The sequence below is a fragment of the Solea senegalensis genome, linkage group LG16, assembly GCF_019176455.1.
Source record: "Solea senegalensis isolate Sse05_10M linkage group LG16, IFAPA_SoseM_1, whole genome shotgun sequence".
NCBI lineage: Eukaryota > Metazoa > Chordata > Actinopteri > Pleuronectiformes > Soleidae > Solea > Solea senegalensis.
In genome coordinates, this window is record NC_058036.1 from 2306620 (window position 1) to 2333998 (window position 27379).

General features: G+C 43.8%; 1 protein-coding gene across 4 annotated transcripts in view; it reads left to right on the top strand.

Moving 5' to 3' along the window:
* slc4a11 (solute carrier family 4 member 11) overlaps positions 1-27379 on the top strand; it is a 104836-nt gene that overhangs the window by 70653 nt on the left and 6804 nt on the right. For all 4 annotated transcript variants that reach the window (XM_044047336.1, XM_044047339.1, XM_044047337.1 and 1 more), the window contains exons 6-16: positions 7348-7429; positions 8684-8807; positions 13420-13626; positions 16310-16394; positions 17886-18011; positions 19053-19166; positions 20247-20379; positions 22324-22397; positions 24824-25052; positions 25434-25540; positions 26978-27143. In XM_044047336.1, the coding sequence (XP_043903271.1) occupies positions 7348-7429; positions 8684-8807; positions 13420-13626; positions 16310-16394; positions 17886-18011; positions 19053-19166; positions 20247-20379; positions 22324-22397; positions 24824-25052; positions 25434-25540; positions 26978-27143 (1447 nt within the window). The remainder of the gene's footprint in view (positions 1-7347; positions 7430-8683; positions 8808-13419; positions 13627-16309; positions 16395-17885; positions 18012-19052; positions 19167-20246; positions 20380-22323; positions 22398-24823; positions 25053-25433; positions 25541-26977; positions 27144-27379) is intronic.

The following is a 27379-nucleotide window of genomic DNA, read 5'->3' on the forward strand; positions in this document are numbered from 1 at the left end:
CAACAGGACACATCTCTTCAGGTATTAATTTCTGCCGTATCTGCGCTCACTCTGTCGCAGCGGGGCGATGCGGCCGGGCGAGCGGACCCAGCTCATTTGGAGCGTAATACTGTACAGCTGTGAGATAAAGAGAAGGGAGGCGACATTATCGCGGCCGCCGAGAGAAAGAGCGAGCGCGGAACGAACGCGAATGAAAAGAGATGAAAGCCCACAGAGATAATTAGTCCTGCTCCAACTTGTACGCGAGGAGTGGATTTCTTCTTTTTTTTTTTGTCTCAGGATTTCCTGAGATAAATCCCCGAGAAAAGTAAAATGATGACATGATTTGAATCTATAAGTAATAATAGGAGGCTGAAGGAAGTGATGAGCAGCTGCCACTGAATGACTAATGTCAATATTTTGAGTAATGATGGATGTACTGTATAATTGTATTTCCCCCTCTCTCTCTCTGTCTCTTCTTCTCTGTGTTGCTGTTGGCAGCGACGCCGCACGCTGCTGATTGTGCGCTGCTATTTGTGTGATGACTGTACCATCATTTCATCCCAAATTGCTGTCACCTTTGATCGATCTTTGCCACCATTTTGCATAATTCTCCTCGGTTTCTTTTTGTACTCAAATCAAACGCTCAACCATGAAAAACAGTCACATATTTGGGATTGCAAAGCGGCGCCGGGGTGCGAGGTGAGACTGCGTCCACAAAACGAGGTGGTTTCATGCCGGGTGGATACGTGCAAGTGCGAAAAAAACAACAATCTACAGTCAGTTTTGTGGATTTTTGGCCTCGTTTCCACACTCACTGAATAAATATTGATATTACAAAGGGTTGCAGTAGTCACATTTATCACGTCGTTCTCCATTCGTACCTTCTCAAAGTGGGCGGAGTCATCCTAGCGCGATGTTGTTTTAAACGCGACACAAGAACACAAACTAGCGACTTGTAAAGCAGTTGTTTTCGTTGTAACCGAATCATTAGCATCAGTCAGATTTGTTCGCAGACTCCTTCTGCCACTAAATACACCAGACTCCTCCCCTGAATAATAACGTTTCCTTTGCTAAATGTTGGAGATTAACACGTTTCCAGGATTTCTAACTGATCGATACGGTATAGTCTAGCTCCGCCCACCACAGTCGGCTGTCACTCACACAGTGCGTTTACATGCATGCTAAAAGTCTGTTTTAGTCGGACTGGGACAACAATTCGGTTCTCTTATTGTCACGTAAACACGTTAGTCCAACAAACCTGGATAACGCGATTCATTCAGTCGGACTGGAGACAGAGATACAGCGCCACCTGCGGAGGCGGAGTCAGATACAGTTTGTGTTGTCCTTGTTCTAATAAAAGACCGATGACAAACTGCTGGTCAGTATCTGCGGTAGACTCCGCCTCACAAATCAACAGCGGAAGAAGTTAAAATTGAAACAAACATATCTTTTATTTCCTTGCTTGCAGTAAATTATGAAGTAGTGAATATTCCCGATTGTATCTCGTGTTTCTGTTCCGACACGTTTTAAAACAATAGCTCAGTGACTGTTGAGCTGAGTCTTGACTAATTATATCACGAATCAGATCGCAGTCGTTGTTTTTGTCATTGATTACATTAATATTAATATTCCTATTGGTACATTACGTACAATTAGATGTAATCTTTGTCACAAAATAACATAATTAAACTGTTGATTAAATATACAGGTGACAGTTTGACCGTCAACAACAAATTAACGGCGATCGTCGAGTGAGTCTCTTTTTACACGGAGACAAATTCCAGAACATTCAAATCTCAGAGGAATTCCGACTGTGCTCGGCCTTGAGATCTCGCACAGCCTGGTTAACGAGCTCAGACTAATAATCTGTATTTCCTTATTCCCGACTGTAAATATTCAAACAGTCATTAGCTCCGTTCATGTCCTTCCTCGCCGCTGTAATAATATGTCTCTTCCAGGCCGGCGGCGGCGATGGCGATGGCGATGGCGGCATGACCGTTGACTGTGAAAATCTCTCTCTGTGTAGCACTCAGCGGGAATGATCGGAATACCAAATTGGAGGAATTAATTCGAGCTCCTTTACCGCATGCGGAAGGGAGCGCCATACGTGTCATTTATTTATTTATTTTTTCCTCGCCTTGATGCCTTCATTGACGTCGCCCGGGTTTCTTTGCACTAACCGGACGCGTGACCCCGCTATCAGTGATAGAATTCAATCTCTGGTAATAGCCTGTAGCCGGTAATCAAGATAAGATCCAACAAAGAGCCGACATTGAGGGATTTTCTCTGGAAAATGATATTTAATATGCATGAGGTAAAGCAGGGCAGGAAATGAAGCTTGCCAACCACATGTGTGTGTGTGTGTGTGTGTGGTGAGTGTGTGTTTGCCTCCTGTTGGTCACCTGTTGAAGGTGACTGCACTGACTCTCTGGTCTCTCCTCTTCTCCCTCTTCTCTTTCTCCCCGCAAGCAGACAAGTCTCAGAGTTTCGTTTTCTTTGATGACGGTAAGCTGTGCTAATTAGATGAAAATGTCAGCATCAGCCGCCGTGAGGCTGCAATCAGTGGGGTTCTTGTTGTTGTTGTTGTTGTTGTTTTTTTTTTCCCTCGTTTGTTTTGTTTTGTTGGGTTTTTTTTGTTTTTTTTGTGCTTCTGTACCAATCACCATCAGTGTGCCGTTTGTGCTCGTCTCCACGCTCGGGACTGGGTCGATGCATGGAGTCGAGATGGAGATGATTACGGGCAGCGGGCGTGCGTCCGTCCTCTCGGTCACAGATATCAGCGGCTCTTCAGCTGACCCTCCAATCAGCGGAGTCGCCGTCCGCCGCACTCGTCCTCCCGTCACGCCTGATCAAGGCTTTTTGTCAAACCCCGTTTAAAAAAGAAAGAAAGACAGAAAGACAATTATGGAATCCTCTAAGATTAAGACTGAAGTGATAACATTCAAATTGTTTGATTGATGCCTTTGGGGCAAGAAAAGAATGTATTAGACCACCACCCAATTAACCACATTATTAATTATCAGAGTCACACCAGTTTGTATTTTCAATGCTCGTTGAAAAAAAACAGAAAAAATAGTAAACCACATTATTATTATATAGTCTTGTGAATACAGAAGATGGAGATGATTTCCCTGATATTCCACATTTTAAATCTAAGTAATTTAATTTATTTATAATTTAAATAAATACGACATGTGAAGAAGTGCATTCCAAATATCATTTATCAGACGTTAACTTGGATTTAAAATAGCAACTGACGGACTTCCTGTCTTACTTTCCTTGGTGGGATTAGAAGCGACGGTTGCCAGGTTTGTACGTAAGGCCGCAAAAGCAGGCGTCCAGCAGTTTTCTGTGTTATTTTGTAACGAGTCATTTGGAGTGACTTTACTCAAGTCTACGTGGAGTCCCCCAGTCTACCTGGCAAATTGGCGATAAATGTGACCGGTACGATCTGAAAATTCCGTGTTCCGTGTGACCAATGCAGGGAATATCGGTTTGATTGATTCCCAAGGAGGAAATATCAGAAGGACGTCGTACACGGTATCCTTGACTTTGAGTTATACCCACGGAGGGCGATGTTTAATTTGGCTGCGGAGGGGTCCTTTAATTCCCACGCACAGTAAGTGGAGACGGGGATTTAAAAAAAAGCCAGGTTCCAGCGCCGCTGACCCAGTCCCTGTGGTGCTCCTCATCAGCATGTGACAGCATGGCATCATTGTGTCGCGGTCGGTCGCGACGGATCACCGAATACACAGTCAGTGTCTCGTGTGCCGCGCTCCTGTACGGGAGGTTTTAATCGCCTCCTTCAAAGCTCTCACCACCACCACAGCCCATGCTTTTGAAGGGAACCATTTTCTTTTCTCCGAGTGTGTGTGTGTGTGTGTGTGTGTGTGTGTCCAGGTATTACTAATGTTGTGGGGACCTAAACCTGTTTACACAGTCACATTATGGGGACTTGTCTTCCTTGTGGGGACAAAAAGCAAGTCCCCAAAACTACATTTTAAGGTGAAGGTATGTTTTAAGGTTAGGCTGAGATTGAGATTAGGGTTAGGGTTAGGGTTAGGATTAGGATTAGGCCAGTAGTAATTGTGGTTATGGTTAGAGTAAGTCTCCAGGAAATGAATGTAAGTCAATGCAATGTCCCCTCATGTCATGAATGTCGAACATGTGAGTGTGTGTGTGTGTGTGTGTGTGTGTGTGTGTGCCAGGTATTACTAATGTTGTGGGGACCTAAACCTGTTTACACAGTCACATTATGGGGACTTGTCTTCCTTGTGGGGACAAAAAGCAAGTCCCCATAACGTAAATTACTACATTTTAAGGTGAAGGTATGTTTTAAGGTTAGGCTGAGATTGAGATTAGGGTTAGGGTTAGGGTTATTAGGATTAGGATTAGGCCAGTAGTAATTGTGGTTATGGTTAGAGTCTCCAGGAAATGAATGTAAGTCAATGCAATGTCCCCTCATGTCATGAATGTCGAACGTGTGTGTGTGTGTGTGTGTGTGTGTGTGTGTGTGTGTGTGTGTGTGTGTGTGTGTGTGTGGGGCAGGTACAGCAGCAGCCGGCTGATACCACAGTTAATCTCTTAGGCAGCGAAAGATCAGGAGGTTTTATTGAGGTCACCTCTGAGCGTAATGTAAAGAGTCTCCTGGTTGAAAGGACAGAAAGAGACCATGAATCTCTCTATCCTTTCATTTATTCATCTATCTATCCTCGTGCCGCCACCGTCTCTTGTCAGTTAGAACACAGCCATGTTTTTCCCCGGTTTTACCTCGCGAGATGTAAGGGTGAAATTGCGATCTGTTTCCTCCGCCCTCGGAAAAAAAGGCCGAGACGCGTGGATAATGAAGCTAAAAGAATTCACCCGAAAAAAAAAAGATCAAAAAGGCCAAATCCAGCCGTCCAGACTTGCCTCTGTCGCAGTTTCCATTGAAGTTTGTCACATTTGATATGCCACGTGTGACTGTTATTCTTCTTTCTTTTTTCCTTTCCTGTGGAGAATCGGTCGTGTTTGCATAAAAAAAAAAAAAAGCTGATGAAACGATGTGGAAATCTTGATGAAACTGACAAGTATCCGACGTAACGTCTTAATTAGTCTCTAACGGAATCGCATCGATCGCGCCAACATATCAAACACTTTCTTCATCTGCAGGTCTGTCTCATGTATCGTATATATATATATATCTATATGAATAGTTTCATTTAAGGTAAATAACTAGATGAGCGCAGATGAGCAGGGCCTGGGTGCATGAGCAAACTAAAGCCACTCTTACACCATCTTTAACATCATAGACGTGTGAAACGACAAGGCTCTGCAGTGTCGTTAAACAAAGTCCTGAGTCAGTATTCAGCGTGTGTATTCAGACGTCTGCGGTTTTATGGTTAGATTTAAGTTCAGAGAGGTTTGGAACATCTAATAACGTCTAATGTTCGTGCTATATTGATTTTTCATGACCCGAGAGCCTAAATGTCCAGGACCTCTGTGACAATTCGACAAAATCGCGGTTTTATCCACATAGAAGGGACGTTTTGGGAACCCTAACACGTAATTCCCTAACGGGTGCATTTCTGTGGCAGCGCTACAGCACCACCTACAGGCCTGACGTACGCACTGCAACGCCGAGAGAACCGTCTTGTGCGTAAAAGAAACGACGAATAAAAATGAAATAGGGAAAGTTGTGTTTCCGTGTCGATAAAAAAAGGGTTTAAAGGTTGAGTGTGAAGCAAACAGTGACCTCTAATGGTGGAGACAGGAAATTACCTGGTTTGTGTGTGTGTGTGTGTGTGTCCAGGCTCTGGTTCGTTTCTGTAGCCGACAAAAAATGTGTTAAAAAAAATGTGTGTTTAGTATATTCAATTATATATTAAAAAGAAATCTGACGATAAAGCATTACCTAAATGTGACACACTTACTGTCTCACAGTATCTGCTTTAAGGGTTTATTTAAAGGCTGATTTAAGTAGGAACGACCGCGGGAACCACGTGTGTGTGTGTGTGTGTGTTTCATTTCTTCACCGCTCTCTCCTGTAACCTCTGTCTCCTTTGGTTTCACCCTCTCTTTATCTTTCCATCTTTCTGTCTGTTTGCATATCTCTCTCCCTCTCTCTCCCTCCCTCTCTCCATCTTCCTCCCCACATCAATGAGAAATTGGATGGTTTTTGATTATTACATGGCTGTCAGGCTCTCTGCTATTAATTGAATTGAATCCCAGTCCATCTCCTTCACTTCTCTCTCCCTCTCTCGTCTTCTCGTCTCGTTTGTCATGTTCTTTGTTTTCCCTCTGCCGTTTTTATCCGTCATGTCCTTCCTTGCACCTTTCTCTCGTTTGATTTTTCTCTTTTTGTTTTACTTGTGTCTCTTTCATCCTCTCTCTCTCTCTCTCTCTCTCTCGTCTGCCCTCCCCTCGCTCCCTCCATCGCTCTCGTTCTCCCCGTCCCCGGCTCTCTCACTCCTTGAGCACTGTGATACTGTTGTCATGGTGATGCCCATCATTTTCTGGCATGAATGGAGGATACTTTATTGATGAGACGGCATGACAGAGAGGGAGAGTGACGGAGGGAAAGACAAAGACAGACAGACAGACGGGATTGGAACCACTGGAATGATATGGGAATCATCGCTTCCCGCTGTTTGAAGATACAAAACATTTCCACCCTGTAGTTTGTTGAGTACAAACCAGCGAAAGAGGACATTGCAAGCCGAAGCACGGTGAATCTTCTCTGGGGCTTTGGGGCAATCATTGCTGCTGAACAATAACACACACACACACACACACACCTAAAAAAAAAAAGCCCCAGCGTTATTCATTTCTCGCAGTGTGAGAAGTCAGGAGGGAATTTCCTCTGATTAGGGAGCAACAAGCTGGCTTCAGCCTGTTTCCCATGTTTAATGATTTGCTCTGTGTAAACACGGCAGCTCTTTAAACGACCGCCGGTGTCTTCCGGGGGGTTTGGACGGACGCCGTTATTAGCCCGCCGCGGCGCCGCGCTTCTGCCGCGACTGGCATCGCCGTCCGAGGCGGGAGGCGAGCTCGTTAGACTCTTGTGATGGAGACGTCACGCTGAGAGAGGGAGAGAGGGAGAGAGGGAGAGAGGGAGAGGGAGGGAGGCTTGGCACCAGGTTTGGCTAAAATGAAGAAACCCCGCCCCCCCAGCCAGATTTCTGTCAAACTCATAAAATACTCCCAATCCTAAACGACAGAAGCTGTTATGAATGTGGTTTTCCGTGATGGGATGATACAGATCGCTGGTGCTCACAGGGGGAAAAGGCAGGAGGATGAACAGCATGAAGAAAGGAAAAATGATCACGGTCAAGATAACGTGTGTTTGACCTCTGACCCCCTTTTTGTTTTCTTTCCGCTCCACAGTTCACCTGCTGTCAGAGACGATCCAGGGCGTCACGGCCACGGCCACCGGCGTCCAGTACCAGCAGTCGTGGCTCTGCATCCTGTAAGCTCACACACGATTTTTTTTATTTTTATACATGATTTCAGAGAAGAGAGCAGTTCCAGAGAAGAAGAAACCAGAACATATTCACATTTAAGAAGCTGAAAAATACGACTACTTTGTTTGAATTATCAACAAACGACACCCAGCTACTCCAAAACAACACAAATGAACGACATCAACATTCATCATAAACGTATTTCAATGCAATTCAAAAAACTTTATTGATCCCCAAGGGGAAATTCAAGGTCTCGTCGCTTAAAACATCACACGCAACATAAACAGTATGATAAAAAAAACGACTTTATTGAACTTTATTTACCCTCCAAGTGTTGAAAAGAAGTAATAAGTTAGAAAACACGTGTGAAATGAAACGTTAATGATTAGTGTCACTGAAGCATTTGTGGTGATGCGCAGCAGATTAAAAACAAAGGTCACGCAGGTTAAATCATTTAGAATAAACTGAAAATGAGTGATCGTTAAACCTGTAAAAAACTTACTTACTGGAGCTTTAATGGAATAATACAAGATGGCCAATGCGGGGGTGCATGTACAGTATATATTCATGATATTCACTGTGAATGTGACCTTTGACATTTTGTCCTGGCCCCACAACTTTAAAGGGCTTTTCAGGGTTAAGACCTGGTTTTAGTGAGGTTAAGGGTTAAGGTTTAAGGACTGTTGTGATGGTTAAGGTAAGGGTAAGGAGTTACGGAATACATTATGTCTATGGTGTGTCCTCACAAAGATATGAAGACAAGTTTGGGTGTGTGTGTGTGTGCTTGTACATGCATCTTTGTGAGGACATGGCTGTTTTTGGGTTAAGACTTAAAGATTATATTGGGTTTAGTTATGATTAAGGTGATTGTGAAGTCCTCATGGAGACCCAAAACCTGGTCCCAATGAGGCAGAACCTCATTCCCGAGGAACTGGATTTGTGGTTAGGTTAAGTTTCAGTGTTAGACCTTCACTGGTTTATGGTTAAGGTTAGAGAAAACACTTAATGAATGGAAGTCAGTGCAGTCTACAGTGTGTGTGTGTGTGTGTGTGTGTGTGTGTGTGTGTGTGTGTGTGTGTGTGTGTGTGTGAGAGAAAACTCATCCAGGACATTTGAATACTGCCCAACTGTTGCTGTAGAGAAAGAGGTTAATCTATGGAATTGAAGGGCGATGCCGGTAAGGTGAAGTGTTGACATTTATAAAAACATCGCCATTCTCCTCCTCCCTCCCTCCCTCCCTCCCTCCCTCCCTCCTCCAGCTGCAACGTGAAGCATCTCCAGAGGCGTCACGTGTGCATCTCGCGCCTGGAGAGGCCGCAGAACTGGGGGGAGAACTGCTGCGAGGTCCGCTATGTCATCTTGATACTGGCCCCGCTCAAAATGGTGAGTGCCGGCCCCACAGGGCCCGAATGATCCGTGGCATTTATCAGCCTTTGGTGGTTTGTTTGTTTTTTTTAAAGCCACCGTCTTGTTCAACTCCTCGAATCCCTGAATATGCACTTTTATTTTTAAAGGAAACGCGGTAGAATGAAAACACACGTGAATTATTTTTCTTTTTTCCTATTTAAACCATATTTGGTGGTGTTTTGAGATCGGATTCCGTCACGTGAGTCTCAGTCTGAATGTTCTGGCTGCAAAGAAACGACAGCTTCTCACGTTTTGCGTCACTCTTGACGCCTCACTCATCATCAACAACAACAACAACAACAACACAAATAATGTCAGAAATAGTGAAAGAGGTGCACTTCTTGCATTTGTGTCACATTACCAAGCCACGCACTTACTTTGTTACCAGAGCAACCGGTGCAGATAGTCATGTGTACAAAGCTAAAAACCCGCCCACATATGCCCAGATAATCTGAGGGAACGTAGTTGTAGTCTCAGGGTCTGGAAGGTGCAACGGGAAGTCTGTTTGTATGTAAGTCTGATTAAATCTGATCCTGTGACGTACACTGGGGACACGAGAGAACTCACAAACAACAGAAGTCCAGTCCAAAATCCACTTAACCACTTGAAGCCAAAGTCATACACGGCAAAGCGGTTCATATCAGGTCAAAATGCAAATTGTATTTACTCGCATTGTGGACAAAGGACAGATTTTAGTGAAGGCGTTTGAGAAAATGAGTCAGCTTCACCAAGTATTACCTAAGAAAATAATCCCACCCGAGCAAAATCAGCTCCACACTTCACAGGAGGCAGATTTATTCCCAGTAAGATCATTTTCTCTCTCCTCCTTCCTCACGTATACTTCACACACTGGGATAGAGAAATGTATTTATTTATTTATGTTGTTATTTGTCTAATTTTCTACACGCACCACAGGTTTTTAATCCCTCGTTTCTGGTAAAATCAGATGTCACACACTGGAAGCTCCACCCCGTCTCGTAGCTCCACCCTTCAGCTTCAAAAATGGCATCACAGCACGGCGGGAAAAAAAAAAGAAACTTAAACTCTCTAACCATGCGTCTGTTTGCTTTCTACCTCTTTGTTTTTCTCCCCCTCATCATTCCAGTCACACAGGCGGCCATTACGACCACTAATGGCATTCTCAGAGACATTAATCTCAGCCTGGAGTAAACATTAATCACTATCACGTCTCAATTATTCTTGACGGTCTCTGCTTCTGTAAAAATAATCTTTTAAGGGACATAATGATAATGATTATAGGAATAAATGCATCCCGCCAGTAATCTAGCATAAGTGGGTGGAGCGTTTCCATCGCCCACCATTTAGAGCGTTCGACAGCGTCTGTGGTTTCTGTCATGACTCGGACAAAAAGCTCTCTGTTAAACATCAAGGGTGAAACGATTAACCGCCATGAACTGGTAATCCGTTCTCAAGTCAAATATATAATGAAAGTTGTGAAGTGCTTTAATGACGCTGCTGTTCCTCTTCCTCACTGTGCTTTCCAAAATAAAAGGCCTTTTGGTTCCTCAGAGTTAATCTCAAAACTATAGAGTCCATTGGAAGGTGAGCGGTGATAGATTTGGCTTTAATTAGCCGAAGCTAACGAAGTGACGACATCACGCACACAGCGGCTGCAGTCAAACGTTTTTCAAACTAATTGTTTTCATAAAAACGTTGCCGTGGTTGTTGCCTCTCACCCCTGAGTGTTGTTTTCACTCTTGTACGACCTGCACTTTTTCCTTAAATCACCTAAAAAGTGCAGAGAGTGCTGAGCAGACCTCCCCTTCACTTCCATTTACAACACGAGCTGTTGCGGGGGAAAGAAAATTGAAGATGAACGTGATTTCTTGGTAAACCTTTAGCCTTTTTTGTTTGTTTTTTTGCAGTTGTATATTCGGGAGCTCTTGAAAGACCAAGACTTCCATCTTTATCGTCAAAACAAACCTTTCACTTTTCCCTTTTTCTGCTCTTTAGTATAAAATGTAATTTGGCCACTTGTGTAACAGACACTTCAAGGGGGTGGGGCCTCAGATGGGGCGGGGCAAAGTTCCACTCCACTAACTACCCACGTTACCAACTGGGACGCCAACAAGGAACCACATTGAATCATAATAAATCAAAACAAATACCAGTAAAATCACAGCACGATAACCGATGAACAACAAGAACAAGACGTATCTTTTTTTACAAAACAAGACATTTCTTGAGAAAATAAAGTGCAATTTCAACAATATCAAGCCTTTAATTTAGTCACAGGTGTCTGGAAGTGAAAGATATAGTATTTCACATTAATATTAGAGTGTAATCGCCGGTTTGACACCCCTGCTGTAACGGAAAGATGCAGTTACTAAACACACTTAAAGCCCTAAAGCACCTTCAAACACACTTGCACGTCCTGTCGTCCTCGTCGCTCTTTTACCAGTTTGTGGAAGGTGCGTTCGATATCTGCAGCAGCGAGCGTTACTCATGTTTCACACCCACGTTTCTGTTTGTTTTTTTCCTCCCAGTCAGCCTCATTAATAAAACCAGTGAGCTTCACAACTTTGACAAATCCCTCGTCAAAATCCTCTCTTTTGGCTTTTAAATACTCTTGAATTTGTCCCGCGAGTTGTTTTTCTGCAAAATGTCGGCATGGCAACCAGACCAAGACAGCGAGCTGTTTGAGTGGATGTGAACTCTGTGGCTTCACACTGAAAAAGAACGTTGAGATCAAAGTGAAATAATGTCAAAGATTCACAAAACACTGGAGTTCCTGAAACACAGAGAGGAAGAGTTGCACTTACGTCCATGTTTTCATGCACACAAATAACTGCATCTATTTATTTCATTGACAAAAGGAAAGAAGAACACTTTAACGCAGCGCAAAATGTTCATATTATTACATATCAAAATGAATTAATCTTATTAAATCTGCAGAAAAAAAAGCCTATTTATCAATAAATGCAATGACCATCCGTCCCTTCATCTCATAACTGTCCAACAGTTGGCTTGACTGGAGAGAGAGAGAGAGAGAGAATTAACTTTTAAAAACATTATATACGTTAAAATATCCAGACATTTTTGAGAGGGGTAGTGAGGCTTTTTAGATGTCACCCATCGCTGCAGCGAGCTGTGTTTTAGTAACTCAAAGTGTCAGAGTGCTGCTATGAGCTGCATTATTATATAATACCAAACCTAAATAAGTCAAAAACACAGTTTTCAGGCAGTAAAACGACAATGGACAGTGTGAATAAATCAGTGAAGCCAGTGTTCTAATCCATGATGACATGTCATGGTCATTATTCACCAATTCTTTATATTTCTTCCACAGTATACCTTTTATAACTGAGATTCTGTCCGACTCTTTTCTTTCTCCGTTTTCTCCGGTTGAAATTCGGCTCCCACTTTGCGTTTAAGCTCTGAGGCTTTGCAGATTCTGTTTGCTGCAGCTGCTACTGTACGCGGCGTGAGTCCGCCTGCGCTGGCTTCATCACCACCTGCTTAACAAGGCCTTCCTTGGCACCGGGACGCTGTCGCAGCCGCGCCAGAAGCACATTAGCGTCGCTCTGTTGCTCTCTGTGACTGGGGACAGCCTTATTTGTGCCCACATGTGGGTTTGTTGACAAGGGCCCGGCTCCAAACCTGTCATATCTACCTACATGTCCATGCTCGTGCTTTATGTCCAACCCAGATTTGTTGGTTTGTGTTAGATTTAGTCCATTTTGTGAAGGATATTTATTTTCAGTACTGATGAATGTATTATTTTCTTCGTCCATAAAATACCACATAACAATGAGAAGTGTGTGCCCTTAAAATTCACGACATCCTGAAATAAATGTCTTGTTTTGTCTACAACCCAAAAATAGTCCGGTTGCCGCCGCGCGAAACCGGAACGTTCGAGAGGCAGAAATCGAACTGATTGATCATCTCTTAAAAGAGCAATTCATTCACCACGTTCTCCCAGAGTGCCACAAGAAGTCTTCACAAAAAGCTAAATTAAAATTCCTGTCCCTGTGATTGTCGAGAAGAAACTCTTGAGAATTATTACCTGAATCTCTTCTTCTCGACTTGTTTGTCCTTCAGCTCATTTTATGGCACACGATGCACAGTTCCCGGAATTGAATTAAAGTGTGTAATAAAATTGAGTTGCTTTTCGTAGCCTTAGATCGGGCCCTTTGATAGCTACTTAAGGCAAGGGCCTTGTTTTACAGAGGCGGCCGTTTTCTGCTTTCTTCAGCAGCCTGATCAGACAAAAGCAGCAGATTTGCATTTGTGAAGCAGAAGCTCGCTACGCTAGCGCAGAAGTGGCGTCCTTTCTGGTTTATGAAGGCCACCGTAGTTCCCCCGGTGCACTTGCTCAAGGGAAAAGTACCAGAAACCCGTCTAGTTCTACACATGTACCAAAGTAGAGCTGCTTCCTGTGACAGTTTTGGTAACAAAATCGAATGATTTGATACAAAATCCATCAAAAACTGCCGTAAACTGTTTTAGCTACAAGTCGCTAACGCGTAAAACAGATCATTTGTTGCCTTCTACAGTTTCACCATTAGATGTCACTCATTCCAACGCAAATGCACAACTGCAGTACTTGTGTCCGCCGTTTTGACAGAAAAGCACCAAGACGGCGATGGAGCTGGGCCGGACGTTCGCCACGCTCTTCTCCGACATCTCCTTCCGGCAGAAGCTGCTCGAGACCAAGACGCAGGAGGAGTTCAAGGAGGCGTTGGTTTTCCAGAGGCACCAGCTGACGGCGACCAACCAGCAACCCACCGCTCTGGGGAAGGAGACCGACCCCCACAGTCACAAACCGCTCAAGGTGCGTGAGCTACACGGGGTTAAGAAACAAACTGTTTACGTCACATTTTGTGTTTATTGTGTATTAATGATGCGTTTCCATTAAAAACCACTCCCCAATTTAGAAGATAATTGGCCAGAAAATGGGTGTGTCTTCCTATTTTAGGCTGATTTGAACAGATTATCTGGCCAAATTATCCTGTAGTGTGAGGGATTAACAGGTGTGATTTTAATCTCTTACAATCACAGTGATAAATCACAGAGTAACGTGTTTCTGTCCGACGCTGACGAAGAAATCACCGCGGGTTTTTCTTAACGTCTTTCCCGAGATCCCCTCTCTCGAACAAGGCAAAGGCATCTCTTCCATCACATTTTTGACTGCCCTCATCCTCTCCTCCTCTCTTCCTCCTCTCCTCCTCACCCTCGCTCAGTGGGCTCGACTTTTCCGTCTTTTCGTTCTCCCCAATCAATCAGCATCAACTCCTGCCAGGGCTCCTCAGTGGGTAAATGACCTTACATCTCTCACAGTGCTGTCAAAACTCCCCAGCCCTTAGCAACGCACACACACACACACACACACACACGCTGTGCTCAATGCCATGGACCAGTGTTGCCGTTGACAGACCAGAGCTCACAGACGTTTCCCCCCCTTGTGATTTTCTATTTTATTTTGTTTCTTGTTAGGTGTTTATCCCCGGGCTTGAAAGGCTCAGTGCCACTCGATGAACAAGGGATATACTGTACGGGAAAAAAAAATAGGAAATAAACCTCCAAAAATTCCCATCCAGCCACGCGCAGCGCGTGTGACAGTTCAGGACAAATGGCGAGCAGGTGGACCGTAATTCCTCTCTTAAGATTTTTTGTTAATCCGACCCAAGCACAGAGTAAACACAAGCTCCCCTCGTATAATGGATGATTCCGTGATGTATAGAGGGGGCTTTAATGGATGAAAAGCCCTCGTTGAACAAGCGTAAAGAAAAAACTCCATCGTAAACACAAAATGCTGATGCTGGTGTTTGTTTTTATGTTGGCGTCGAGATAAATGGCCTCGTTCTGGCAAAAAAAACTGCCAAAAGTTGAGAAATGAGGCGGACGTTATTTTTCCCTAAGGCGACGCCTACTCGTAGTGAAATTTAATTGTATAATGCCGTGTTTACTTAAATATCACAGCCTCTGCTTCATGTCTGCTTCTGAATTACATCGTCATTTCCCAACTAATGTCCTCCGCTCTAAATCGTCTCTCGCTGGCTCTCTCCGTCGATGTTTCTGCGTTTTTTAAATCAGGCCCATGCTGCTCTGCTTTCTTTGCTCGGTATTATGCCGCTGAAGATTTTCTTTTGACGACCTCGTTAGGTTTGATTATTCTAATTACGTTCAAAGGAGCGCCGGTGGAATCACCCGCGTGTTAGTCGACTCAGCGAGTGTGTAATCGTCGGCAGCAGCAGACAGCAGAAGAAAAAGAGCAGCGTCGGGTTTTCTCACGCTGACACATTTTCTGGCGCGGACCGTCGCTGGGCGGAGCTGAATTAGCAAATTATTACAAAAATGGTTATATTTGTATAAATAAGGAAACATTTCAAGTGTGAACTTCATGGAGCAAGTTTTTTATTCACCCAAACGTTTAAGTGTTTGAAGTTTCTCCTCAAAGGGGCGCTGTTCAGTCACTGTTTTTCATCCTCAGGAGGTGACGGTGAAATGGCAGCTGATACGTCCACTAGGGGGCAGCGCAGAAAAATCATACTGTTAATGGAAGACGTGATAGTGAAGTTTTTATAAGTGTATATTCAAATTGTAGCTTTAGAATAAGACTTTGAAATGTAAAACCTTAGCTGAGAAGTTAGAGGCACGGTCGTTGGATGAAAATTCCCCCTTAAGTTTCCCTTTAACTGCTGCCCAAAGGTGTGCATTTGTTTGCCAACTGCAGCAAACCTCCAAACATTTTGATTTGCTTTTATTGCGATGTCTAATGACGCTTTTCCATGATACAGTTCTAGCACCGCTCGACTCGACTCTTTTTTATTTGTTTTCCATCAGTGATCGTACCTGGTACCTGGTGCTTTTCTTTCTAGCGCCTGCTCTGACGAGGTTCCACGCGAACTGAGTCGATTCTAAAATGACTGATTGGTCAGAGAGTGTCGTCACTGGAAGAGTCGTGAGTGATTCGTTTTAATCGACTGATTCTAACGATTCAGTTACAACCCAAAACAACTGCTCAACAAGTCACTAGTTTGCGTTTGTGTTTGTGTCGCGTATAAAACCACGTCACATGCTATGATGACTCCGCCCACGCTGAGGAGGAGCTATGAAGTCATGGAAAACGACATGACTGATGCCAAATCGCCGAGTCGAGTAGTGCTAGAACTTCTCTGGGCTGTTCTCTGGAGTAGAATGAGGGAAAGTTTATCAGAAAGTTGAAGATGTCGTCATGCTGCAGGTGGTCTGGAGTAATGTCCGCTCTGGCTGTCTTCAGGATCCGATATATATCCAGCCTGTCAGGTTTTGTGATAAATTGCTCGATCTCTGTGGATCTAAAGTGCGCAGTGCACTCTAAAAGCATAATCAGAACCTTTTCCTGCCAACGCGGGGTTGCGACCAGACTTGAGTCGTAAAAACCAAAATTGATCTCCTTCTTAATAGGTTGTTTCACATCGCGGCGACTCGTTGTCCGTGCTGAAAGATCTAACCTTCCATCTTTCTGTCCACAGTGTACAGACTTCTTCAGAGCCGGCCGAGGGATTTACGAGGACCTGTGCCGCAGGCTGCCGTTCTACCCCTCTGACTTCACAGATGGTAGGCTGGACTTGGACTCGTAGTGAAAGTGAATCATCTCCCTGATTATGCCACGACAGGGCGTCTCTGGCAGCTCCTCGTTTATCTGTCACCCCTCAGCCTCGGACACATCTGCGCTGCATCTGTGCCACATCCAGGGTCTTCCCCAGCTAAAATGGCCGCCTCTGATCTCTCACTGCTGCCATATGTTCCCAAAGAAAAACCTACTGACTGATGTCCCGCCACATCAGCGCACGACACTGGCCTCTCTATTACCACCACACTCTCAGGCTCATCAGATTATAATCTTGATTAGCAAACACATGAGGACATAACACGTCATGCACTCAAGCTTAAGGTTAACTTACCGTGCGTTACTTACCCTCAGTTGAGGATTTTGTCCCATTTTTTTGTCCAGAACACATTGACGTGGCTAGCTCAAACGTGCTAGGTTAAAGTGTTGGTTCCAATTGGAACAACTATGTGAAACAAATCAAAAATCTATAATTCAACAACTTTTTTGCCACTTTTTCTCGCGTCAAAATTCCCCAAAAAATTCCTCAAGAAACTTTGGAGTAAGCCACGACACACTTGTCAAATTTCGTCCCAATCTGACGACTTTTGTCTGACCATGACCTGACTTCTGGGGGCGCCATCGAGTCGTTTACTCCCTAATGTTTCTATTTTTCTATTTATATTATTCATAAGGTGTGGGACTTGTGTCGTAAACATAAATGAAGCGGAACAACAGTCAGAGTAGACTCGTGTTGGAGTTACAGTTTCTCCTCTGAACGAGTCGCCGCGGTCGAAGCTTCCTCTCTCTTGGTGTCACAATGTGCAAAGGTTGTAACCAGAGGTTTCAAAATGTCTCTCTCCTTGATTTACATTACGTTGGAAAAGTAATTATGGAATTATTGAGCAATCGTGCCAAAAAAAAAAAAACCCAAACGTCCTGTTGACTGCACCTTTAAAAGGAGGAGAAGGAAGAAAGGAAATGAGGTCAGTTGACTCCGTTGACCTTGACTGTAATAAATAAGAATTATTAACGTCCAGTCCCCCGAAGCTGGATTCTCCTCCTCTGCTGCCGCTTCCCATTAATTTGGCTGTAATAAAAATAAGATGGCAGATATTTCTGTCTTGTGAGTGTCATCGGATAATGATCATGTGATGAAGGTCACAGGACCAGAATCAGTGTGATCACATTAGAGCCCAATTAAAGTGTAAAGAAAAAAAAAAAAAAGAGGGTGGGGGTGGAGTTATCCATCATTTGGATGAAAGCTGCTGCGACGAAAATGATGGATAACACCAAAGTGAAATAAAGGAGTGGGCAGTGTTTGTCCTTGTTGAATGGTTTTACTGGAACTGATGGGATGTTCCACGTCGCCACTGAACGATGAACCCTGCTAATGTATTTGTCATTTTCAAATTAGAGCCGCTGAGCCCCTCCCCCGCTCTGTTATGAGGTGAATATGACTCATGTGTTTATGTGTCTCTCTCTCTCTCTCTCCTCAGGTATCGTCGGCAGTAATAAAACCCTGCTGAAGTACATGACGACGGCCATCTTCCTCTACATCGCCATCCTTCTCCCCGCCATCGCGTTCGGCTCCCTCAACGACGAGAGCACGCGCGGCGAGATCGGTACGGCGAGGGTTCCTTGAAGTCCTTGAATGTCTAAATATAAATAGTCATGGGTCATTGAAAGTGCTTGGATTTTGTGCAAGAAAGAAGTGTCGTTGCTATTTAGGTACATGTCTCCCCTTGTTTGTTATGACGCCACCTACTGTTCCATGCCCTGCATTGCTTGGTGTGCGTAGACTAGGCCTACGCCAACTTGTTTTGAACACGTAAAGATTTTTTGAATTTTTGAATAGTGGCGACGTAAGCAAATCTACGCCACGCAGGAGTGAACAAATGGAATAATTCTGCCTTTTTTCTTTCACATCTGGGGTCAGATATCATAATAACAAAGTGTTCGTCCTGACCAGCTGAGGTTTTCTGTCCCAGTCCGTCCCTGGCCATGAATAATACATTATAAAACCAAAGCTGCCGGACTTTGGACATGCCTGGCAAGAGAGACGTGAGGGATGGGAAAATGCCATCATGGACAAAGACACTCTTACAAGTTGTCCTCCCATCACATTCAGTCCTGAATTTGAGGGAATTGTTCCTGGGAAGTCCTTGAAAAAGCCCTTAAATTTGATGTCAACCAAGGTGTGGGAACCCTGCAAACGTTTTCTTGTCAAAAGACACAGAAGAGGAAGATTTGGTCGCGACGATGTTTATCGCTCATGTCATACGTTTAAAGACAGCTTTTCATTTTACCAGTAAAGTTCTTTTCTATGCCGATGATACACTCCGATCACCGGAGAATGACCGTGTCTCTTCTCCGTGGCCTTCACTAGTTTTTACTACGTTATTTCTCTTTTTACCTCGTAAAACACCATTTTTTCTGTCTTCCATGTGCTGTTGAAATGACGTCGGCCTGACTTTTCGATTCAAGTGATCTGCTGAAAATATCTTTGATGTTTTCATAGCAACAATTTATCAGTCGACTAAAGAAAGACGGTTTAGCAGTTTGCTGAGTTTTGCTGAGTTTGGACACTGGCCTCCGCACCACAGAAGGATAAAGGAGACATTAATCATCCCTGTGTTTCCTCCATGTGTGTCCTCTCTGCACAGATGTTCGGAAGACCATCATCGGCCAGAGCATCGGCGGGGTCATCTACTCGTTATTCGCCGGCTCTCCTCTGGTCATCCCTCTGACCACGGCCCCCCTCGCCATCTTCATCAGCGGTAGGTTTTCCCCTCTTTATATCATTCAGCTCAGCAAAAATACATGTGTGTGTTTTTTTTTCAAATTAGTGACAAAAAGGTAAATAGATTTTTCCTTTTTTTTCTTTGGTTACGTAAGGGTTACTTTCAGGGGGCGTACGGATCATGAAACAAGCTCATCGCATGCAAGGACATGTTAACTTTATATTCAATCCAGAGAGACAACAGCACACAAACCACGGCTGAATGTTTTGTAGCCGACGGTGCTGTTTTGTTGGTCGGAATTTAAAGGATCTTCCCCCGACGAGGAGAACGCGGCGACCCCGACGCCAGCGTGTAGTTTTAAAACCAGAGTTGTGCGACGATCTTTGAAGTAGCCGTGTTTAGCCGCGCTGAAGCACATTCTCATGGGGGTAATTAGAGAGCATTTCCAGGAGCAAAACAATGGCTTGTTTGTCAAGTTGGAGCTCATCAATGCACAAATATGTTCAAGATGAAAACAAACGGTTTACGACTTAAATGAAAACATGACATTTTCTTTTTTTCCCCTTTTTATTATTACCACCAAAGATAATTTACTCTCTCACTGTCCTTCCTCTTCCTCACATACTTCACACACTGGGATAGTGTCATTAGATTAAGAGGGAGGGAGAAATAAGGTGACTCTAATCATTATTATTATTATTATTATTATTTCCTCCAGGTACCACCACAGGAAGCTTGCGTAAACCATGGGTCTATAACATAGTCCACTTTAATTTAATTGTGTTAAATAATACCTCACAGAGCGCAAAATAAATGACGGGTGCTTGAACTTGCAACTGAGTGGATTGGGATGATATTCTGGGTCCGGCGCTCTTCGTCATCAGCTCGTTTCCCACAGATGAGCCCCAACAGTTTCTCTGCAGTGTCTGTTTACATTATAATCATGGACGGCGTGTTTACAGCTGCCTCATTAGCAACACCCAAAAAAAAAAAAAAAAAAAGCTTGTCAATCATCAAGATTTAAACCCAGTCCTGAGGTTGTGAGTGCAAAAGAAATGGCCTCAGATTGTTCCAGCATGTGTTTATGTGTCCGTATGTGTGCGCCGTGTTCCACAGTGATCCGAGGAATCTGCGACGACTACAACCTGGACTTCCCGGCCTTCTACGCCTGCATCGGCCTGTGGAATTGCTTCTTTCTCATCCTGGGGGGAATATTTAACGTCAGCCTGCTCATGAAGCTCTTCAAAAGGTGCACACTCCACATTAATCGTTTTCATTCCACTGCAGTCCAATTCGTCGAAATCAATTCTCACATTTTCCGCCGGTGTCCGTGGGCATGCCTCGCTCTTCTGTCAAACAGAAAAATGCCCTAAATTGGGGCGGTCGTGACAGCGTCGGCCGCTAAATCACTGGCACTCGACGTCTGGTCTGTCTGTGTCGCACAGCAAACAGTTTGTAAAGAAAGTCAATGCGGTGTGACAGCTGCCACAGACTCAGAGCGCCCTCTAACCAACACACGCACACAGAACTCTTTCATACTTCTGAGCTAAATTCAATTCAATTCAATTCAATTCAATTCAATTCAATTTTATTTGTATAGCGCCAAATCATAACATACATTATCTCAAGGCACTGTACATAGACAACATCAAAGAGAGCAGAGACCCCCAACAGTTCACACAATGAGCAAGCACTAGGCATCAGTGGAGAGAAAAAACTCCCTCTTAACAGGAAGAAATCTCTGACAGAACCAGGCTCAGAGATGTGCGGTCATCTGCCTCGACCGGTTGGGGTGAAAGGAAAAATGGGGGATAGTGGAGAGGTGGGGGACAGAAAATGGGGGGAGAGAAAGGACAAGAGGGAGATGAGGGAGAGACAGAAGAGAGAGAGGGAGACCAGCAGCAGATACACAACAACTGTATCAGGTTACAAATTTATACAGTTACTGATATCGACTTTTTAATTTACAAAATAATAATAATGGTGACGATGAGCGTAGCCTCGGAAACTGGATCTTGATCCTGCAACCTGCATGATGAGAATACAGAGAGAGAGAGAGGGAAGGAAGGAAAGACACAAACTAGGGAGCGAAAGAGACAAGGTTAATGACATATAAAAAGTCATAATCAAATGCTGAGTGTGAGAGAGTGAATGTGCGTGTACCACCGGAAAATCCCCCAGCAGTTTAGTTCTGCTAAACCAACATGGGGCAAAATAGGGCAGCTCTTTAAAGACAAAACACTTACTGTACCAGAGGGAGAGTACAAACACAAAAAAAGATTATACACAGTGTGAGAGATTGTAAATATAGACACCAAGTGGTGTTTTGCGAGCTGGTTTTGATGCACGTTCATGCTAATTATAACCACCACAATAATAACAACTTTATTCATGTCGCTGTTTTTCATATTTCAAATTAAATTGTGCCTCAGAAGGCAGCGAGCCGCCATTTTAAATAAAATCTGAAAAGAATTTAAATATCTCGCACAGAAGTGCGTATGAAAGGACTTAAAAGGATTTGATGTTCTCAGTCCTTCCCAATGTGACACATTTATACAAAAAAAACAAAGATGCTTCCAGGTTTTTTTTTAAGTAGAAACTATCCATCTGCTACACACACGCTAATGTGGCTAGGCTAACGATCGCTAACTAGCTGCTAGCTGCCCTCAATGGTGCGTTCCATTTACGTCAAAAGTCGGAAAGGCGGAAGTTAAGAGAGAAAAAAAAACAGGGACGCAAAAGTATCTTGGGCTAACTAGTTTTAGCAATACCAGTTGATAAGAACACTCAAACTCTTCATTTCATATAATGAGCATTTTCTGTACGTTTGTGTGTATTAATAAATTCATTTTGCATCATAAATACATCTATATTGTGACCTTTTTATCGTTCCATATCAAAACGAACATTTTTATTTTGAAAATGAAGTGAAATTTCATGACAAATATAGTTTTTTTCTCAAATAAGTCTCTTAATGTGACACAAATAAGACTCGAAAACAGTTTATAGCAACTGGACTAAATGTGTTGCACAGTTAGTTGTGTTAAAGTGTAAAAAAAAGACACGGGACCAATGTAAAGTAGCATGGGAATATGGTGTAATAATTCAGATTACACTGTTTTTTTTTTTTTTACGCCACTGCACAACAATAATCCCTGTTGTCACTTGTGTCGTGTTCCTGTGATTTTTCCAGGTCGACAGAGGAAGTCATCGCTCTGTTCATTTCCATCGCGTTTGTGGTGGACGCGGTGAAAGGCACTGCGAAAAGTAAGTACCCGACATGTGTGACACATCATGTGACACATCATGTGACATTGCGTGCGAGTCTTCCTTGGAGTCGACTCTGACTAATTTGCAAATCGTTGTGATTAGACGCCAAATCGGCTTTGGCTTCCTCCGTCTCCTCCGTGATCCGACATGCCGAGTAAAACGCCTAATAAGTGGATTTCTGTCATTTTTAGAAACTTCTTGTCACAACGATGTTTGTTGAGTTGCTCATTTTCACGGTAAATAATTTTGATGAGTTACGTAACTTAAAAAAAATTGGATTTAACGTCACCATTGATGCACAAAATGACAGAAAATATCCAGTTCTCTGTGAGAAGAAGACTTTTTGATGCCAGAAGTCACAAGATAATGACTAATACACTGACAGTACTGCAGAGGACTATCTCGGAATGTTCACTCCTTGAAGCAGAAGGGCTACAATAACAGATAAATTGGCCTGGAGCGTGGTCGGTCAATGCGTGTGGTCCTCATGGTTACAGATTTTAGGCATGTAGCACAGACTTAGACGGACAAAGAAACTATGAATTGGCCGTTGAAGGATTGGACGGCCACATTGTGAAGCAGCGCAGGTCAAGCAGGTGAGCACTTTATCTGATCAGGAGAAAACAACTGGAGCTGCCCAGACACTAAAGTGGTTTAGAGCGAGAGAGACAAAGTACACGAGTTCCTCTGTTGGGTCAGAAGACACATACAGTGTTCTACATTAATCCATCCAGATTTCTAACCCGGCCTGCGGCCATGTTGCATCACCCGTTCCCCCGTTTCCCCCCGCGCCCGCCGCCTTGACTGCATCTCGTCTTACTGTATCATAAATATTTTACACAGTTTAATTTCCACAAACTCGAGATGACGATAGCAGAGTGTAATTTATTTCAAATGCGGCGTTGTCCCGTTCTGGAGATTGCTGGTGCAGTAGTTCAATTTTCACCAACAATTTGTGAAAATACGCTTCCAGCTCATGTGCCATTACCATAATATTAACCTGTGACTTTTTTTTCTACCCAAAATATTGTCTTATGACTCTGTCTCCGACAAAACTTTACATTGGTGCGAGCACTCGTGCCTTAGAAACAGACCTTTTCCCTATACGATCTTTAGCTTTAGCTTTTTTAGATCTGCACCTTCCTAAACGGTTCTAAACACAAAATATCAAGGGTGGTGTCTTTGAGATTTTGCCTCAAAGACACCACAAAGAGATTTTGCCAAAAACGTGGGCTCAAAGTGGACAAAAAAAGCCGATATGAAACAGACCGTGATCAATCAGCGGTATGATTGTGCAGTCAGGATCTCGTGCCATCCCATGCATATCAAAGTCATCTCTGTCAATTCAGTCCTGGCCTGATTCTCCTCGTTTGGCCTTGACATCCGTCCATCCATCCATTTTCTACCGCTTTATCCGGCCCATAATTGAGCAGAATGAGCCTGTGAACCTTGAGTATTATTTTCAGTGCAGAACCACAGGTTAGCAGGGTTTCCGCACGGTTTCCGCACGGTTTCCGCACGGTTTCCGCACGGTTTCCGCACTGTTTCCGCTCCTTCACAGTTGTCATTATATTTTCAAAACACATTTGACCGTCCTTTCATGGCCGCGGGGGCAGTTGCGGCGCGAGACGTGGACAAACGTTGCCACTGGACCAGCCAAAAGCGAGCATTTACACTCGCGTTTCACCGTCTCCAGGTCACCGAACCCCAATCTGCGTGTTTTTGGAAGGATGAGAATGAACCGATTTTCCACACAAAAAGGCCAAGCAGGATACCAACCTGCCGTCTAATCCCCCGCACCTGTGCTGCCTCTTCAAACAATATTTCACCCAGATTAAGTAGGTTTTAGCATTTTAACTACAGCATAAACACTTGAGGCAGGTTGTTGTTGTTTACTGCAGTAGAAGAGCAACGAGGCCACGGTCATAACCATGACTCAGCGTGTCTCCCTCTGCATTTACTTAGTTGGCCTCCAACTTCTAACTGTCAAGCCCAAACAAGGTTAATGTTCTCCTGCCATGCTAATGGCTGTTTGAGGGTATATATCATTTTAACGGTGCAGTGTGTAAGGATTAGTGAGATTTATTTAATGGTGAGACCGCAAACTAACAAATGGAGGAGTCCCCTGCTCCCACCTCAACTACAGTGGCCTTTACAGACCAGAAAGCATGTGACGCACGCTCTGGCTAGTTTTTTACTTTAAAGAATATGGCGGCCTCTGTAAAACAAGGCTAAATTGCCCTTAGTACAAGCAACAGCTTATTTTTAAAGCATATTTTAAACTTGGAGGCATTGTTTCTCAGGTTGTCCGTCCATCCAACCTACTCTTGTAAGTGCGATAAGTCAAGAGTGTCTTACGGGGTACTGCGGTCTTCTACGGTCTTGCCCCTTGCCGCAAACTTAAGACCGTGTTTGTGATTCAGTCTTTCACAGATACTACCACGCCCCGACGTTGGCTAACAGAAGCGTCGACGCCTTCTCTCAGGGTGGAGATCTGTCGGCGGCAAACAGGAGTGAGTTTGCCGGGGGGCTGGCGCTCAACGTCCTCCCCGAATCCCTCATCCAGTGCACTCGAGAGAGACCCGTCCTCTGCCTCCTGCTGATGCTCGGGACGTTATGGATGGGCTACACCCTCTACCAATTCAAGAGGAGGTATGTGCCGTGCTGCAGCGCTGCAGCACTCCTTTAGATAAATCACCGGAGGAGTTTTAAATCATGTTTGGATGGGAGCGTGATTACTGCTGAGTAGGGCCTTGACTCTAAAGATTGTCAGGAGTGACGGAGCTCGCAGGAAATTTCCAGACGGGCTCTTATGGAGCTCCCTTTTCTGTCAAGTCTGTGATTTGATCAGCATTAATATTCTACTTCTGATTGCTCCCGGTAATCAAATCAAGCTCAGAGCTGGATTCGATTGTGTAAGCAAGAGGCAGACCAAGGTACTTAAACAGTGTCAGGATTGCAGGCATTGTCCTTGTCTTGTCCACGGTAATTGTATTCCTCTGTTATTTCTCTCTCTCTCTCTCTCTCGCTCAGTCCATTCCTGCATGCCAAAGTGAGGGAGGTGCTGTCGGACTGCGCCCTGCCGATCTCAGTGCTCATGTTCTCCTTCATCGGCTCCTACCTTTTCAGTGACATTGCGCGTAAGTATCATTCGCCGCTCGACTGAGCACTTTATTCCAGTTTTTCATACCGAGTCCGTGTGTACTTTTTAAAACCATACAGTTGCCCCACACTGATATTAAAATTCACAAAAATGACCAAAATACCATCACATTAGAAGCATAAGAAAGCATTAAATACACAAAATAATTGGGTGTTCCCCAAGGTTCAGCCCTGGGTCCACTGCTCTTTTCCAGACATGCTCTTATGGAGCTCCCTTTTCTGTCAAGTCTGTGATTTGATTTGATGCTGACCAAAATACCATCCCATTTAAAGCATAAGAGAGCATTAAATACACAAAAATAATTGGGTGTTCCCCATGGTCCAGTCCTGGGTCCACTGCTCTTTAAATCTCCCTTTATAATCAGGCACTAGAAATAACGTACAAGAAGTCTGGCATCATTGTCACATATTGGAAATAAACATTTTGATGTTCAGCTTTATCCAATTCTCTTTTCTAAATTTAACACTTAAATGTGTCCCTATTTAAATAGATGAAGAAAATAGATAGATAAACGGAGCATGCGTTCAATTCTTGGGAGAGAGGACGTTGTAGTCGACTTTTCTCTCTGCGGTTTATGAACAAAGGCTTTTTTACCCTTGAGATTTGTCTTGAAAAGAGAGTTTTAACATCAGTATCAAATAGTCCGAGTGCCCAGAATAACTCAGACATATACTGTCGGTTGTCTTACTTTGTTTGTAAAGAAGAGGAAACGTGAGTGTATGATGTTTATTTGAACTCTTAGAATGTGACACATTGAAAAAACATTCCAATCCTTCACCGTGAATGTTATTATTTTAAATAATGTAGTGTTTAAACAAAACAAGGGAAGGTAAAGTTGTGAAAAAGTAAGAGGTTGTTATCTGTGTCTTTTTCAGTGTTATTAACATTTGGACTTTAAACCTGTTGAAGGGTCAAACTTGCAGCCCACTGTGGATATTTCCACTTCTTATCCTCTTATTGTTCAGCTTCATTCTCAGCCTCCATTGTTGCAGAGGCAGTCGCTGTTCCCCGGGGATTTTGACACAGAAACGCCGCGATGAGCGTCGAGCCCTCGAGTGAATTTAAATTTTTAAGTGCCTGGCTAATTTTCTACTCCTTTACCTCTTCAGACAATAAGTCATAAGATAATAGAGCCATTACTGTTTTGTCATTGCTTCCAGAATTTAACCAAGTGCACTTAATTCGGCCGTGAATGAGACACAGTCCTAAATGAGATACCAGGCTCTTTAAAGAAAAAAGAGAAAAGAAAGCAAAAGAAAATCCAGCCACTCTGAGGAAATGATTGCTCTTGTAAAAACGTAATTCACCACAATTTTGGAAACACTTTTAAAAGCAAACACACGACTTATTCATCCTCCCACAACACTCCAAAAACAACAAACGTGGACTTTTTTCCTCTTGTTATTTGAAATAGTTCCAGTCTTCAAAGTCCACGACCGGCCCATCTTCAACGTGGCTCCGTTCGAGCGCCTGTCGGCCATGAACGTGCTCAGCGCCATGGGCCTCGGGTTCCTGCTCGCCCTGCTCATCTTCATCGACCAGAACATCGTGGTCTCGCTGACCAACGCGCCGGAGAACAGGTACGAGCGTTAACTGTAACTCACCGGATTTAAGTCCCAATTCTGGATGAATTGAGTAGCTCGGTTATCCATATGTAAATGTCTCCTTTGTGTCTGTTCAAAAAGCCACCGGGCGTCTTTATCCACTGACCCCTCGTTCAGGATCCTCTCCCTCTGTGTGTGTGTGTGTGTGTGTGGAAACTTTGACGTCTGAGTCCGATCGTCTCAGTCAGGAAACTCTTGACGAAGCCTTGGAG